The sequence below is a fragment of the Mugil cephalus genome, chromosome 8 (assembly GCF_022458985.1).
Source record: "Mugil cephalus isolate CIBA_MC_2020 chromosome 8, CIBA_Mcephalus_1.1, whole genome shotgun sequence".
NCBI lineage: Eukaryota > Metazoa > Chordata > Actinopteri > Mugiliformes > Mugilidae > Mugil > Mugil cephalus.
Window position 1 is genome coordinate 2115518 of NC_061777.1, and position 17820 is coordinate 2133337.

The following is a 17820-nucleotide window of genomic DNA, read 5'->3' on the forward strand; positions in this document are numbered from 1 at the left end:
AAACAGCTTTTGCAACTCTCACGCCCGCTTTATGTTAGCGGTTGGCATGGCAACCGGCGGTCGCCACGACGTCACGTCCCGTTGCTATGGCGTCGAATAGGGAACTGAAACAAAACGTATCCAAAGCAAATTGACACACTTGTACATGCGTCAACGTTTTATGAACTACATGAAAATATTTGACGGGTTTTGTAGCGTTTTAGTTTGGCCCCGCCCACTAACATGGAGTGGGTGGAGCTTATGATGAGCTTATGAGCTTCTAATTAGTGCAAATGGTGAATAATCTGATTATTCTTTCTGTATTAATTCAATTTCTACTAATATTTGTATCAATTTAGTAAAAAAGAACAAGCGAACGCCCCCGTTTTTGTCCCTGAGAACCTGTAACAAACTGGTTAACACGTCAAAACCTCGTCAAAAAGAAGGAGTAAAAATAAAAGTTCCAATAAATGTATTTTCTAATATTTTATAAAACATTACACAAAGTATTTAATATATATCGTGTATTAGGCTGAAAATCGTTAATGTGACACTGTTATTCTCCAGTTTTATTCATGTTTTTTATTATTTGTGCTTATTTAAGAGTTTGTATTAAACCAAAAAAAGGTGGGTGTCTCCTATTTACGGGGCAGAGGGGACACATGGGCAGGACGGGGGGGTGAGGGGTGTAGCTGTGATTTAATAAGATAACAGCCGTGTGACCTTTTACAGACGAACCAAACTAAAGGATGCTTTGGTTTAAACAGCCTGTTAATTCCCACAGTATCTCTCCCCGGCTGCATTCAGTAAAGTCCGGAGCCATTACTGCACCATTAGCCTGATGTTTACCTCGCCCTCATACGTCTGAGGGGGGGGTCGGGGGGGGGCACGGGTCCTTTGACCACCGGCTACCGGCTGCTTTTGTTCCCGAGCTATAAAGAAAAACCTCTCTTTGTTTGTCCACCGTGTCTCAGAAAAAGCAAGAGGCCGGGGAGACGGACAAAGATGCTTTAAAACAAATAAATAAAAAAAAGAAAAGGAGAGAACCTGGCGCTTGTTACTGATGCCGTCCAGCCAGAGGACGCATGTGGACGTCCCCGTCCCGTCCCGTCCAGGGGCGAAGGGGAGGCGAAGGGAGGCGACGTCCCCCCCCCCCCTCCCCGGGGGGTCTTTGTCTTTGTCTGGGGGATCATTCCTGAGGGAGCTGGCTTCACTCTGCTGGCTCGTGGAGATAAGGACTCACTCCACATGCTGAGAGACCACGATAAGGGGATTGCTCCACTAAATTGTGAATAAAAAAAAAAAAAAAGAGAAAGACGCTCCAACATTGAAGCTGTGAGAATGACTGACTTTATCAGTTTAGCTGGGAAAGACCCTCAGACCCTCTCTCCTCCACACATAAATCACTGTTTGTTGTGTTTTCACTACTGAGCATGCTCAGAAAGACACGGCAAAATGTGCATAATTACATTTAATCTTATTTAAAAGAACCTGCTAACACATGTAATAAACCGGTTAACACGTATATAATGTGTCTGAGGCAGATTTAAGATTTAAATTTAAACATTTTTAATCCAATATTTCATGAACAACATTTTAAAATCTCAGTGAATTCATAAATATATTCTTTATTAGACTATTTTATCCACTTGAGAGCATCTTTGTTTAATATAAAAGACAGAAACAGGAATAGTTTCAGTTTAAACCACTAATAAAGTTGAGAAATTTGACTAAAATGTTCCAATTTTCTGCTGCAAAAATATTTGCAAATCTGTTTGTGTGTAAATCCCCGAGCGCACGGTTTGTAATCATGTTAGAAATATATAATAAAATAAACTGGTTAACACACATATAATGTAACTGAGGCAGATTTAAGGTTGAAGTTTTAAATATTTTTATCTTTTACAGCCTCTCTTATGATCCCAGCTTAGAGTTAGAGAAGTAAAATAGTTTTAATAAATCTAACAACTTTTTAAAACCTCAGTAAATTAATATTATGTTATATTTATTCATGTTCCTGACCCCAATAAACCACTGTTTTTATGCAGAAATGTGGAACGTCAGCCACAAAGTGAAGCTAAACTTGAATTGTGGCACAAACTAAGGTTAATATAACAGAACATTATTATTAGTGGGTTTGTTAAAATAGTCTGAGCCTCGTCTGTCCGTCACTTCTGCCGGGAACCTTCTCGTAGCTCAACCTCCCTTTCTTTAGCGGCGTCATGGCTGCAAAAACAGACGCGTGAAAACATTAGCTTTCCTCACTGGAATTAAAAGGATAATGCTCACTTACAAAGACACTTTTTATTTTTATGGCAGGTGTATTTTAATTGAGAAAGACCGACCGAATACTCGTTATGTTGAAATAAAAGACGCCTGTCCACAGACCAACGAGCTGTCAAAGGACACAGGCTGGAATCATGAAGCTCAGCATTTATTCAGCCAACAACTACACTACTAATGATCTCAGAAATCCTGCAGCACTGCAGGAAAAAGGAAACATTAAAGGTTCAGGACGACTTCACTAAAGGGCTGATTAACCAACATCCTTCCCTCTGGCACAAAAACATAGATAGATACATGTCTTTATGGGCAACGTTTACACGAGTGCAGTGAAATGCAGATGGAGCAAACCCTAAAGTATGAAAAATTAAAAACCTAAAATAGACTTAAAAATGTAAAATACGCTCTGGTTAAGGGGAAAATCTGTGGAAGGAGCTGAAACTTTAAGCTGCAAAGTGACAACTTTCAAAACTGCAATGATCTAGAGATGATCTGTTCTCAACAGCAACGAGAGTTTCTCCATCGAGAACCAAGTCGGGTTTTGTTTTTGCATTTTATTCTGGACCAACCATAGAAAATATAATGTCTTTGTAAATGAGCAAATTTACAAAAAACGCCGTTAGAGACTGAAGTAAATATTTTGTGGCTGCACATGCTACATTTGAAGTCTCATATTTTGCAGGAAGCATTAACGTATCAGCTTTAATTAATTTTTGGTGAATTTTTAAAGTCAGGTTCCACCGAGATTTGAACTCAGGTGCTGGATTCAAAGTCCAGAACCATCACACCATGGAACCGCTGTGACTCACCCGATCCAACGAAACCTGCAGCGTCTCTGCTCCTCTTCCTCTCATGTCCCGACCAACATCTGGAGCCGTGGTTCATCATCTCTCCGTCGCTGCCCCACGTGACGTCTGAAGGTGGAGTGACGGGATTGAAGCTGAGCGGATGCTGCTGCTGCTGCTGCTGCTGCTGCTTGAGGACGGGGCTGTAGCTGAAGGTGGAGTCCAGCTGAGGGAAGTTATTTGTATTTGGTGGAGGTCTCCTCTGAGTCCAGTCGTCTCGAGCGACAACCCTCCCCAGAGCTCCAGCTCTGCTGCTCCAGCCAGGAAGCGTCCCCCCCCCCTCCTCCTCCACCTCCTCCACCTCCTCCTCCACCTCCTCTTCTCTCCATGAGTCGCCCCAGGTCCAGGTCTCCTGGACGTGAACATCACCGCGGCTCCTGGAGAAACAGCTCCAGTCGAGTTTGAAGTCTGACTCTGTTTCTTTGTCCCATCGCTCCAAACAGGAAGCTGGGGTTGGGGTCTGGATGGGGGGGGTCCTCGGGCTGAGCTGGACCGGTCTGGGGGGTCCACGGTGTGTGAAATAGGCCGGATGGTTGGTTCGTGTCAGCGATGAAGATCTCAGGCTGGTTGGAGTTTTCATTCAGTGAATACAGGCAGGTGATGTCAGTGAACAGCTGGAAGCAGAGAGGAAGAGACATTAACATCAGGAGGAAGTAGAAAGCTACACAACAACCATCTATGAAAGACTGATGTTCACTTTTAAAATCAAAATCAGGAACAGTTCAAAATAAATACAGAAATATAATTAAAATGTGGAGCTTTTTTATATTAGTCTGTGAAGAATCGAAGCGATGGTATGAGGGAACCCGGAGTGAAATGTTTAATCTTATTTAGTAAAAGATAATATAATAAAGTGGTAAATGAAGTAAATCTGAAGGCACTAAATAGTCTTATTAATTAAAAACCTTTTATTAAATCTATTCTCTAATAATTTATAAACAGTATTTTAATATCAGAGTAAACACAAACGTGTTGGGAAGTTTATTCTAGTCATAACACAACACACTAATATTACACTAAAGAAAGAGAGAAAAAACAAAACAAAAAAGATAAAAAAAATTAAACGGAAAGTCATTAGTCCCAAGACACACATATATAATATAATATAATATAATATAACATAATATAACATAACACAATATAATATAATATAATATAATATAACATAATATAACATAATATAAAATAATATAACATAACATAACATAACATAACATAATATAATATAACATAATATAACATAACATAACATAATATAATATAATATAACATAATAAACACCGGTTTAAATAGAGAAATGTGACTAAAATGTGATTTTTTTCTGCAGATCCATCAAAGCAGAAATGTTTTTGACTAAGAACCTGCATTAAACTGCAGTGAGGTTCTCACCTTGAGGACTTTCTGTGGAACCTCGGGGACCAGCTCCTCCAGCTGGGACAGGGACGCCCCCAGGACCCACTGGAGGGACGGAGCCCGGCTCAGCATCGACTGACCCACCAGAGGGTTGATACAAGGGAACTGAGACAGACACATTTCATCCTTCAGGGACGAAAAAAACAAAACAACAAAAAACGAGTCTGGCATCAGAATGAATGAGATAAATTTGTGTTTGCTGCTACGGTTCGACTGACAGAAAGATAAGACGTCACCTGTGAGGGCGTCACACTCAGCCAGTCTCTGTCCAGGTAGATGAGAGGACTCCTGCTGCTGGACATCAGGCTGTGGAAGCAGATCCGACTGATCCACTTGGCTGTTTCCAACACTTCAGACACAATCAGCACCTGAGAGATACGAGAGTAGGAAACTAATTCGCCTCCTATCCCACGGATACTTTTATTCAGGCTGCAATTTAGCGGCGCCACTTATTTGGGAGCTTAAAAGTGAATGAGAAATATCAGTAAATAGGTACAAGCACAATGTCCCATGTCTCACCTTCACATCCAGATCCTCCGACTTCAAGCCAAACAGCACCAGGGAGGAGTAAACCAGCACCAAGTTGTCGAAGGCTTCGCTGGAAAATCTGAAGAAGAAGAAGCAGGATCAGATTTTAAAGGCTCGTTAAAGTGTTAATTATTAATGTAATTAGCTCTGATGCGGCACCGACCCTCCTCCCTGGACGTCTGGACAAAACAGGATGAGCCAACAGCGGTCGTACTGAAGAGAGAGGGCGGTCAACCTCATCACCAGCTCCTCACTGGATCTCTGCTCGCACAGTTCATCCTGCTGCTACACAACAACAGATTTATATATACATATATATAATGTTTATATTGGGGTTAGCTTGATTTCATTTAGCCTCAGTCCAAACTTTAGCCAGAGGAGACAGATGGTAGAAGAAAGACATTTATGTGAAACTGGAAAACCCCCATTCACACCTTGAGACTGGAGCCTGTGACTCAAAATTCAAAATTCAACTTTCTGAATGAATCCAGTTTACATGCAACGGGGAAAATGGATGAACTGACGGGAACATGTCCTCCTCCTCCTCCACACTAGGTGGCGATATGTGTCTTTTCAGCGGGTTAATATGTCTCCCTTTCTGGTTGACGTATCACAACAATAATTGTTCAAAGAACAACCAGATGGATAATAGTAGAGCTTTTTTAATGTGCGCGCTACTTCTAGTGCAGATAGATGGCGCTATCCCTCAGATTGGTTCTGCTACCGGCTCTGTTTACCTTCTTCTTCTTCTTCTGCGACCGGCTTTCTTATGCGTGCATGCATACACGCGATGTCTAGTTAAAGTCAGATTAAAGTGTATACATGCCAGAGAAAATCTATTTCCAATCTCATTATCTGTGGGTTTTAATTGGATAAAGAGAACTTTTTAGTCTGAGTAACATGTTTACATGTTAAAGTCAGATTAAGGCAATAATTCGTATTTCACATGCATGTAAACGTTCTGATTGATAACAGTAGATTTATCTGTGTGTGTCGTGGCACCTGAACGACGATGGCGGTGCTTTCATCCACCGTGATCACGTCGTAGTTGTGGATCCCTCCGAGCATCTGCAGGGTCGGACAGTGGCTCCTCTCCAGCACCGTCACGTTGAAGCTGGAACAACATTTTAAACGACTAAAATACTAAAAAACGCTTACTTTTAACATTTAAGAACTTGTTTCAAAAACCTGGTTTTCAAAAAACATTCACACATTAACCTTAACTCGGACTGTATTTATATATATTACATCTAAATATCTAAACTTGTTTTTAATATATTTATATTTGATCTGCTGTAACATAACCACCCATACATCCATTACCCACAATGCAACATGATGCAACATGACCTAATCAGCTCCTTTCCTGCAGGTCTCTTTGCTCAGTGGTACGAAACAAAGCGCTTAAATAAGCGTAAAAAATAGAAAAACGTACAACGTAACTTAGACTTTCAGAATAAAGAATAAAAAAATAAATAAATAATGATCAGGAGCAGATATATACAAGCTGTATCTGGGTTGTGAGGGGTCCATGGAGACTTTAACCAATAATCTTTCCCGCAGACCTGATTGTTCTCTGAATGTCTGTCTTAAGATAGTAGACGTTTTGATATTTATATATCTCTAATTTACATTCTGGACACTATTTGGGTACGATGTTTGGTAATATCAGCCTCTGTTGTTATTGTCTAAATACGCTGCAGATGTTTTTTTACTTAATCTCACCCGGACTCCAGCGCCTGCAGCAGGAGTGGACGATTAACAAGCCCCTCGGTCACAAACAACACAACCGGCACGTTGTCCTCCAGACACCACTCGACCGTCTCCCCCTCTTTTAGAAGGACACAAAGCATTTAGAGGACATAGTGTGTGTGTGTGTGTTTTTGTGCTGTGCGTTTGTGCGTTGGCTGCAGACCGGACTCGGAGACGCTGGTGCTGAAGGTGCGGTGGCTGATGCTCCTCTCGCTGCAGACTCCAGACCACGGAGACGGGCCCGGGTGGTCGAACTCCACCACCAGGGAAAAGCAGCTCCAGGGGAAGTCGGGCCCTATATGCTGCTCGTGCACCAGCGCGCACACACCGTCGCACACACCATCGCACACACCGTCGCACACGCTGGCGGAACAGGATGGGAGTGTGACAACAACACTTTGTTTAACATTGTATAGCAGCTCCAAATATTTCCTTTAAGCACAAACCGACGCTCTCTTCTCACTTCCTCAAACACCCTGAATGACCTAATGAGCGGCTGAACAATGATTTTCTCATTAGTGCCAGAACAAGGATCCGCCCACAGGTTCATGATGTGATTTAAGGTGAGACACGGCAGAAAAAAACATTATTAACAATGTCTTCTACCAAACTAGTTAAAAAAATGGTAGAAATGCACATTTATCTATTGATTTCACTACACTTTCTCTGTTTTGTGCCTCCAATTTAAATTGTCTCCTGTAGAAATCTGTTGGGTCCAAATATGGTCGTATCCTTTGTATTGGAAAGTAGAAAAGCTGATCTGATCTGAAGCTGAACTCGAACTCTTATTGGTTGGTGTCGATATCAGTCGGCCTGTGTTTATCTAACACAGAAAATTTATCTAATATAAGAAAATTACAGCTCAAATTAGCAAGAAAAGGCAGATGAAGGAGAGAAGAGAAGAAGTCAGACTCATCTGAGTTCATCCAGACGTAAACTGTCTTTGGTAAAAGGAGACGAAGGAGTTTTTCTGCTGCTCTGAGCCAGAAATCACAAACTCAAACCACACTTTGAACCTCATTTTTCAGATTTCTGTTCTGGAAATGTATGCAAAACTTGGCCCTGTTCACCTGTAGCGTCTCATCTTAAAGGAGGAACATAAACAGCTGCTGTGTTTTTGTACCTGCTCACCACGCTGGCGCCGTTCACCTTTTTCTTCTCGTCCTCGGGACAAAGCACAGTCGCACTACCACCTGTAAAAGGAAGAAAGAAACATAAACTGCACGTTTCATGTCTCTAGACCAGTTTAAACCACAGACTGTATAAAGATGGAGGCAGAATAGCGCCTCAAAAGTGAAGCCAAAGCAAGTAGAGCTCCCCCTGGTGGTTGGCTGCGGTATAGGCCGTAAGCCCCGCCCCCTCCATGTTAGTGGGTGGGACTAAAACACTAAAATACAGTGGAGACACGTTGTCCATATTTACATTTAGTCTGTGAATTGGACCATTTAACCAGTTTGAATTCAGACAGAGAGAAACTCACCTGTCACCTGGTTCAAGCTGCTGCTGATTGTTGATCTGACCTCATCAGAGTCCACAGATATTATGACAAGAATCTACACAGAGACAAATAAAGATTGTACACAAATAAGTAGAATTGACTATTGACTTTGTATAAACAAACAGACACTCAGACAATGAACATTAGACCTATAGACAAGTGCAAAAATATCCGGGGGACAAGTAAAGACGTAAGCAATAAAAACAAAAAAGGGCCAAACAAAGGTATTAATGATATATAATAAATTTTTTGTGTTCTTAAAGTAAAACAAATTCTACGCACAGTGTCAATCCATTCATCTACATTAGGCGTCTCCTTCTTCAGCCATTTCTTGGTTATTTATTTGTTTTTTTTTTAGAGTTTGCATGAATTTAATCACATTAAATTTAACTGTATTCCTTGTATCGAGCACTAACCTTCTCTGTGGCGTCCTGTCCCTTCCTGCTTTGCAGCCACTCAGACAGAAGCTTCTGCAGCTCCAGCAGCTTCATGTTGGGCTCCGGGTTCTTGAGACTGAGGAGGAAGACGATCTGCAGCCTCTTCAGCAGCTGATCCAGACTCTGCACCTCCGCCGCCTTCGTCAGATACTCTGTGAGTGTATGAATATTGGCTTACGGCTCTTTGAAACTAAACCCGATTACAAAATTAGGATATTTCTTAGTGGTTTGTTCTATAAAACAATCCTTTCCTCTAAAATGTTTTCAGATTTCAAACATACTGACCCAGCGCGGTGCTGAGCTCACACTTCAACAGCAGCTCCTTGAATGTCACCAGAACATGAATCAGAGCCACGTGGGTGAAGAGCACTTCCTGATCTGCATGAAACACAGTCAGAGTACAAGTGGGAATTTACAGCTTTTTAATCATAAAAAGGTAGATAAAAAAAAAGGTGACATCTCATACCTTTGAGCAGCTCTGGGTTCGGTGCAGGAGTCCTGCAGAGCGCCCTCTCCTGCTGTTTGAGGAGGAAGTGGGTTTGATCCGGGGCCAGGCGGCTGAAATCTCCCCCCGCCGGGAGGCTGAGGCCCAGCTGTGCTGCCGAGCTCAGAAAAGGCCGAGCGAAGGCCAGAAGCTCACGGTAGGATCGGCGCTGGCTGTCTGCAGAGGAGCAGGACAAACATACTGCAACTCACAGAAAACTGGGTATAAACTGACAATAATTAGCAGTGTAGAGCAATGCAAAATCTTAGATTGATTAGAAATTTTTATATATATTTTTAAAATTTTCCCATGCAAATTTAAATTTCTTTAAATACAAATTTCTTTAAATAGACATTTTTATATATTTTTTAAAATTTTCCCATGCAAATTTAAATTTCTTTAAATACAAATTTCTTTAAATAGACATTTTTATATATTTTTAAAATTTTCCCATGCAAATTTAAATTTCTTTAAATACAAATTTCTTCAAATAGACATTTTTATATATTTTTAAAATTTTCCCATGCAAATTTAAATTTCTTTAAATACAAATTTCTTTAAATAGACATTTTTATATATTTTTAAAATTTTCCCATGCAAATTTAAATTTCTTTAAATACAAATTTCTTTAAATAGACATTTTTATATATTTTTAAAATTTTCCCATGCAAATTTAAATTTCTTTAAATACAAATTTCTTTAAATAGACATTTTTATGTGTTTTTAAAATTTTCCCATGCAAATTTAAATTTCTTTAAATACAAATTTCTTTAAAAATACATTTTTATATATATTTTTAAAATTTTCCCATGCAAATTTAAATTTCTTTAAATACAAATTTCTTTAAATAGACATTTTTATATATTTTTAAAATTTTCCCATGCAAATTTAAATTTCTTTAAATAGACATTTTTATATATTTTTAAAATTTTCCCATGCAAATTTAAATTTCTTTAAATACAAATTTCTTTAAATAGACATTTTTATATATATGTTTAAAATTTTCCCATGCAAATTTAAATTCCTTTAAATACAAATTTCTTTAAATAGACATTTTTATATATTTTTAAAATTTTCCCATGCAAATTTAAATTTCTTTATATACAAATTTCTTTGAATAGACATTTTTATATATTTTTAAAATTTTCCCATGCAAATTTAAATTTCTTTAAATACAAATTTCTTTAAATTGACATTTTTATATATTTTTAAAATTTTCCCATGCAAATTTAAATTTCTTTAAATACAAATTTCTTTAAATAGACATTTTTATATATTTTTAAAATTTTCCCATGCAAATTTAAATTTCTTTAAATACACGTTAACATGAATCCAACATGTTTTAGTAAACGGATAAGTTTTAGTTTTTGTATGCAGTTTTAATTTTTCCATTTATCTTTATTTGGGATTATTAGGACCTAAGAACTATGAAAACTAAGCATTTGTCTTCGAACAAGAAGTCGTTTTTGGAAAAAAATTATGTCCTCATGTGTGGACGTGGGGATTATTTCACTCAATGCCATAATAAATCCACCTATATGTAAAAAAAATACAGGAGTTATGAGGATAAAAGTCTAAATGAAACAGAATAACACAAACATAAAATGTAACGTCCCCATATGAGGACGCAGGGTCTCAGGAGATTAATATTGGATGGAAAATGATGATTATAATGTATATTTATAAGTAGAACACATATAGTAGGTATAGTCCCAGTGGTGCAGAGTATAAAAGGTGTGAGACTGTGTCCCACCTGTGGGCTGGACTTGCACTACTTGACTGTCCCGTCTCTGCTGAGGTTGAGACTGACTGACCGGTCGGACGATGAGTTGACCCGACCGCTCTCTGGAAGTGTTACCGGAAACGGCGGCGCCCCCGTACGTCGATCCCTTGTGTGGCGTTCGGTTGTGTTCGGGAGAGGAATCCAGCTCCTTGTGTTGACTCACCTCTGGCCCTGACGATACAAACATGATGTCACAACAACGTCAACACAGCCGCTAAATGTCCATATCCACTCTTTTTTTTTTGTGGCTTATTTCAACTTTAAAAAAGGACGGAAAATGTCCCGTGACAGTTTACCTGCATCGCTGACTGAGCTCTGAGGGGTGACCTGCAGGGATCTAAGCATCATGAAGCTGGACAGCGGGTCCAGATCCTTCTGTGGTGGACGTCTTGTAAAGCGCTGACCTCTATGATCATCTCTGATTTTAGGTCTAAAGGCCTCGGCCGTCCCATGGATGCTCTGCTCTGCCTTCTTACGTGTCGTCGTGGTAAATTCAAATGAAAACGTCCCATTTGAAACGTCGTCTGAGGCGCTGGTGGTTTTAGCGGCAGGTTTTCCTTCCTTGACGTTTTTGGTGGCGGTGAGTTCAGGGAACGTGTTCAGAGACGCGTCAACAGCAGCTTCCTTCTGGAGACGAGATCTGTTCGTGGGATTCAGGTGGACGGATGCAACTGAAACCACAGCAGAATAAACACAGATGTGTCACAACAACTTTTAAAATCCTATATTTTTTTCTCGAATCATCAACACACAAAGCACAAGATTCAACAACAATATATCAGGTTATCACACACTAAAACAAAACAAAAATCATACATTATTTTGAACATTAACATTAAACATAATTAAGATCATTTCTTTGTAAAAGAGTCAAAATTATCTTATTTATCAGATTAAACCTATATTTGTTCTTAAAAGGCATAAAGTGCTTTTCTAAGTATTTCCCCAAAAACACAGTATGACAGGAAGGGGACAAACATGTTTTTTGATCTAAGATATGTCTTGTTTTTCTCATTATTCCGACAGATCTTTCAGCATATATATATTATGAGGGATTTCCAGCAGAGCTTGTGCTCAATATCTCTTAGATTTACTGATAATTTGGGGCTTATTTGAATTAAACCAACATTTTAGTTTCAACATTTCACAACGTACCATATCTAAGACCCAAAACATATTTGTATCATCGGTTAAAACAATCAGTTTCAGTACTGACCCTCCTTGTGTCCAGGAGGCAGTTTTCTGAAGTCTTCCGTCTTTTCCTCCCCGGCAGAGTCAGACTCAGACTCAGACTCAGACTCAGACCTCAGACTCTCTGTAAACTCACAGCTGCAGGACAAATACACCTGTAGGACTCCGGTCTCCACCTCGGTGCCGGAGACACTTTCTGTCTCTGGTTTAATGACTCTCAGGGCTTCACAGAGCGGCTGGAAGTCGACAGGAGGTTCGTATGTTTGAGGCTCTGTGAGAGGGTGAAGCAGAGTTTACGTTACGTCTCTAATAAAGAGTTTTGTTTAATTAATACCAAGGTTCCCAGGTGTGAGTATGCTGATAAAAAGCTTAAATTCAAGCAGTTGAATAATAGAAACTGTGTGTTCGTCTAATTATCAAACACTAAAAAGCTGAAGGACGTTAAGTCGTGTCCAGTATCTGTTCCCATCCTACATTTACCAACATAAACACTACACATATAAACTCAGGAAGCACAGTGACATCTGGTGGTCGGCAGAACTCATAGCATCGTCCCTCCATCCAAAGACATGATTGTTAGGTTCATAGATGATTCTAATTTAATAATAATATACCAATAATAATATAAAATGAATTCAAACTAAGCTAAAGTTTCACTTACCTGACAACAGAAAACCCACCACAAAGGTGGGATGCTTCTCTGCTCTCCACAGCGCCGCCTCCATCTGTCCGTGAGCTCTCGCTGGCACCAAAGATCTACGAGACAATCTGACGTCACAACAGTGGTGGTGGTGTTGGTGTAGTGACTTAAAGCTACCAGCTGTTTAATTAATTAATCACTCACATCCTGCGGAGAGGAGACAGCTCTTCCTCCTTCTGGAGCCCAGACGTGGACACGGAGACGTGGGTTTGACTCTTCTTTGAACTCGGGCTCAGAATCGAGTCCAGCTCCATCTCAGTCGGAAGCAGAAAACGTCCTGAGAGGAACATTACACTTTAAGTTTACCTGAGACACACACACACTTGAATCTCTGTAACTTGTACCTGTAAAGTCGGACTCTATCAGGTCTCCACTCATTCTGCGTTCTTTGTCGCTGCCGTCTGTTACATTAAACTGCGAAATATCCACAGACGAAGCTGAAGAGAAGACGAATATATCGGTTAATTTGTCCTCCTTCCACGTCTGTTTCATCCTAAAACGTTATCTGATCCTCTCACCTTCATGAAGCGAGTCCAGGACTCGACACTGTTGGTCCAGATGTTCAGGAGAAACATTCATACGAGCGCAGATGTTAGAAAAGGTGGTGCAGCTTTCAGCGCTCGGCCGCAGAGTTTCGATTACAACCGGCAACAACAGAGACTAAAGAGAGAGAAGAAGAATAAGACCTACACAGCATCAGGCATAACATTATGACCACCCTCCCCTGGTGCCTCCAATAGAAACGCTTGAGTCAAATTTTGCTGCCATCAGGACTTCAGTCATTTCAGTCACAGTTCATTTGTATTATGCTCCTAATACAATAAACTATTACTGGCTGTTATTAAAGGTCTACAATCAATCAATAAATAAAACTCAGAAGAAAACTACAAACAAGTTCTCATGTTACATTGTGAGTGACAGATGGATTAATCCTGTGGAGGATGTAGTTAAAACAGGTTTTAAATGTTTACAACGTAAAAAACAACAAATGTAAACAAGTGAAAAATACAACATAAGATACACCGATCAGGCATAACATTATGACCAAAAAGTGACAGTTTATCATGGAGATTAGCAGCATTAGGTTGAATCATAGACTTTAATAGCATCTAAATTTTAAAATGAATGTAAAAAATGGGGAAGAGCTGTTGTGTGATTGACTGAACCAACAGATTTAATGGAAGTAAATGAGTCGCTGCATTAGAAGAAACAACTGGAATCCAGGCACAGAAACCTGGTGTTGTTTCACATTTAGTGTCAGATAATATTAATTTATGCTGTATTTTACTATAAATAGTTAGTTTAGGGCTGTTAGATAAGTTTGTGGTGTTGTTGTTTTGACTTTTTATTTACGACCGACAGTAACTATTTCTGTTCCAACAATAATAACAATAAAACAATAAACGGAATATTTGTGATGACTCCTCATCATTTATTACATTTATTAAAACTAAATGAACTAAAACTAACTTAAACTAACTGAATCTGAGGCTAATCCGTTTTTCCAAATCCATACTAGTTATTGTGGATCATTGTTGAGTCGAATTGTCCTTAAATTGACCTGATAATCCACATTTTTCCTGATGTAGCTGTATTTACTGACACATTTCATCATATTTTTCCACATGAATGTTAGGAGGTGACTTGTTTCCCTCTTTTACTTTCACGTCTGCTTTTTTCACCTCAGGTGTGTGGAATGAGCTGCTGATTGCTACGCTGGGGCTGTGCTGCCTTCCCACCTGTTTCACATCTCTCGTTATGTTGAATCATACTTTTAAGGACTCTCCACTCCACCATTCTCTGCCAGTTCTTCGAGATGCCAGTCCTCCAGCTAAGCCTCCGGAATTGTATTATTTGTGTATTAGACTTTTTGCTCAAGATCTTTTGTTATTAAAACTTCTGTTGAGCCTGAACATCTGAGTCCTGCGCTTGGGTTCATTCTCTCCCATTTTGCCACGACACACAACAATGAATGAATGAATGTCAGGTCCAGAGGTTTCCCAGTAAACCCCAAATGTTATTTACTTCTCCTGTTAAAAGTGGTTTTAATGTTGTGGCTGATCAGTGCGTAGAAATTTTAATTACCTTTTCCTCCAGGAGTGACACTTTCACAAACTCCTCATAAACTTCTGCACATGTCTGAACATCAGCGACGTCCACATCTGGAGGTTTTTCATAAGAAGCACAGCGTCTGAAAACGTTTTCATCAATCAGGTTTTAACGTTGTGACTCCAAGGTCTCAAGATGCAGAGAAACGTATGACAACGATCACCTGAAGATAACATCCTCAGAGACGGCGTCTCCCGTTGAGCTCAGCAGAGGGTCGGCCACGGGAAGCGTCCTCAGTCTGGACAGTTTGGCTTTTAAAGTGGGTAAATGTCTCTTAAACTGTGGCAGATGATCAACAACCAGGAGATCTGACAGGAGGAGATCTTTGACAGGCGTAAAGATGTTTTACCAAAGAGACCTGGGATTATCAGAGTGAAACATTTCCTTCAACTGTCTGACATGAAATACCTTTTCTTTTATTTCCTGGTTTCATCTGGTCAGTCGAGACCTTGAGAAATGATTCCTGACATGCATCATTTATCTGTAACTCATTCAAAAGGGACGAGTGCTGATCCTGGTCGAAGTCCTTCCATGAGTCGGGATTGGAGCTGGGTATCACCTCCAAATCCACATTCAAATTAAATCTGAAACGACAGAACTGTTTGTCAAATATCGTAAAAGAAACTGAACTGAAGCTTTTATTCTGATTTAAAATGGATAAAAACCTTTCTGCTGAATTAACTGCTGCATTTTTCCCTCTCAGATCTTCAAGCACAGAACCACCGATGAGGAGTTTGCAGGTAGAGATCACCTGTCCTATCGAGGAAGTGAACACATGAGACACCGTATCAAGCAGAAAATTCAGACTGTACTCTCTAGTGAGCCGGTTAAATGTATGTTCGATACCCTTCGCCACAGTTTCATTCTGTGGCCTATACAACTTAATTTGAGACTCTTGTTTACCTCTGACCCACGGTGTCCTGTAGGTGACTTCAGGTAAGAGGCCGCTGTGGGGGTACGGGTCGCTGGCACCGGTAAGGTACGGCGTCGGCAGTGCCAGTACGCTCATCATTACTTTTAGACTGGTGCTGGTCTGAAAATAAAAAATAAATAAACACACAGGCAAGTTACAGAAAATAAAGAGACTTTAATTAGAAATTAATTAGATTCCCTCATTAACAAACTCACCTCAAAAACATAGTCAAGAGCTTTATATCTGATCGCTGGGAAGACTTCAGCGTGGTCCTTCTCAGACCTGTAGACAACAAAAATATAATATAAATACTGATAAAATGACAATATAAACACAAATAAACTGATTTTCAGGGAAACTAATGGACAGTTTGTCGCTGCCTACACCTACAACTTATATTTTATCACCTTCCTAAAATAATGGACTAAGTCATTGTTTTGACTAAATTATTTTTAATAATAAAAACATTCATATTCAATATTTGGTTCAGAAATGTGTGTTTTCTGAAACAGCTGAAAAAGTCTGTCGATATTAGTATTATTCTTTTTATAAGTTATTATTGTAAAATGCATAATTAATTCAATATGTACAATATACGTAGCTTGTTTACTATTTTTTGGGTTAATTTGTAGCTTTAAATTCAAGCTATGAGTTAAATTTAACATAATCATATATAAAATATGATAGCCTACGTTAGCTCAAACGCTTAGCCACTTTAGCTAATATCTCCTAGCTTAGTTGTAGCGTCAGTTAGTCACTTTAAGTCGTTTTTGTAGTCATAATGTCTTGAATATAAACTTTACTTTAAAAATATAGCGAATAAAAACGTAAATAACGACGCTGTATAAGTTAAAGTCACACTTACATTGTAGTAATAAAGGTTTATTTGTGTGTTTCGCTTCGTTCCGTTGATAATTTAGCGCGGTCATTGACATTCACGCATGCGCACTGGACGTTTTTGCGTTTTGAAAAAGTATTATTTTATTAGATAATTATAAATTCAGATTTTGCGAGGTAAAGTTTTTTTTCTCACAAATTCGTAAATAAATATATCTTAAATATTTTTATTTATTTTATTTTATTTTTCTACCTCTAGACCTCCACTCTCACGTGCATGACGGCGTTTAGCTTCGTCCGGATATATAAACGCTTTCAAGTACAACGGAGTCAACACTGGTTAAGTTAAGCAACACTCTAAACTGTATCAGTAAAAAATGTCAAAACAAAGCAAAGCAACTTTATCTCATTAAAACTACATTTATCTATTTATTTTGCTCAGAAAACCCAGACCTAGTTTAGATTTCCGTCAATCCACTAGGCTTCCGTACTGTTGCGTTTAAAACCATAAGAAAAATAACACTTATATATGACACATCTCCATAAAAACATACAAATTGCCTTTCTTTTGGATTATTATTTGTCTATTTTATACTTTATATTATCTGGCTTTTATTGTTGACAACAAAGGAAGAATTATGTTGTAGAAACATGTGCATATGACAATAAACGCTGATATTGAAATAGAGAAGTCTCAAAACAACGAGAAACACCTTAAACACACCTCAAAGTTTAGGAGAATCTCTGGCTCTACATAAGTTATCAAACTCATACAGAAACTCAATATAAGTTGGTGAATTTTTATATATTTTTTATTGTTATTCAGTGAAGGAGATTTAGGGTTGTTGCACTGTGCGCCTTTAACCACAGAGGGACACTGTTTACCAGATTATCAAAACTAGTGCTGCTACAGATGAAGTTTGAGATGAAATTACTCCAGAAAACAATACTGAAGATGCTTTGATGTTGTTCACTTCATTCTGCATCAGGTTCGACAGAAAATGACTTTCACTGACTGGAAAAAATAAGATGCTTTGTTGATGCATGTGTCTGGGAAACGAAAACAGG

The 17820-nt window shown here is 39.0% G+C and overlaps 1 protein-coding gene across 1 annotated transcript; it reads right to left on the reverse strand.

Annotated features, from left to right (window-relative positions):
* Positions 1 to 892: 892 nt before the first annotated feature.
* LOC125012015 (protein shortage in chiasmata 1 ortholog) lies at positions 893 to 16871 on the reverse strand. Its single transcript, XM_047591608.1, has 29 exons — positions 16781 to 16871; positions 16131 to 16197; positions 15906 to 16035; positions 15668 to 15758; positions 15411 to 15586; positions 15166 to 15325; positions 14979 to 15084; positions 13412 to 13553; positions 13238 to 13330; positions 13038 to 13170; positions 12855 to 12949; positions 12219 to 12464; positions 11299 to 11673; positions 10973 to 11173; positions 9202 to 9396; positions 9021 to 9113; positions 8715 to 8887; positions 8281 to 8353; positions 7924 to 7993; positions 6964 to 7163; positions 6774 to 6879; positions 6051 to 6162; positions 5212 to 5333; positions 5040 to 5127; positions 4757 to 4888; positions 4497 to 4646; positions 3477 to 3721; positions 3072 to 3445; positions 893 to 2205 (listed from the first exon to the last, which is right to left on the reverse strand). Coding segments are annotated over exons 1-29 (4236 nt in total). The 5' UTR covers positions 16783 to 16871; the 3' UTR covers positions 893 to 2119.
* Between the last annotated feature and the right edge of the window lie 949 nt (positions 16872 to 17820).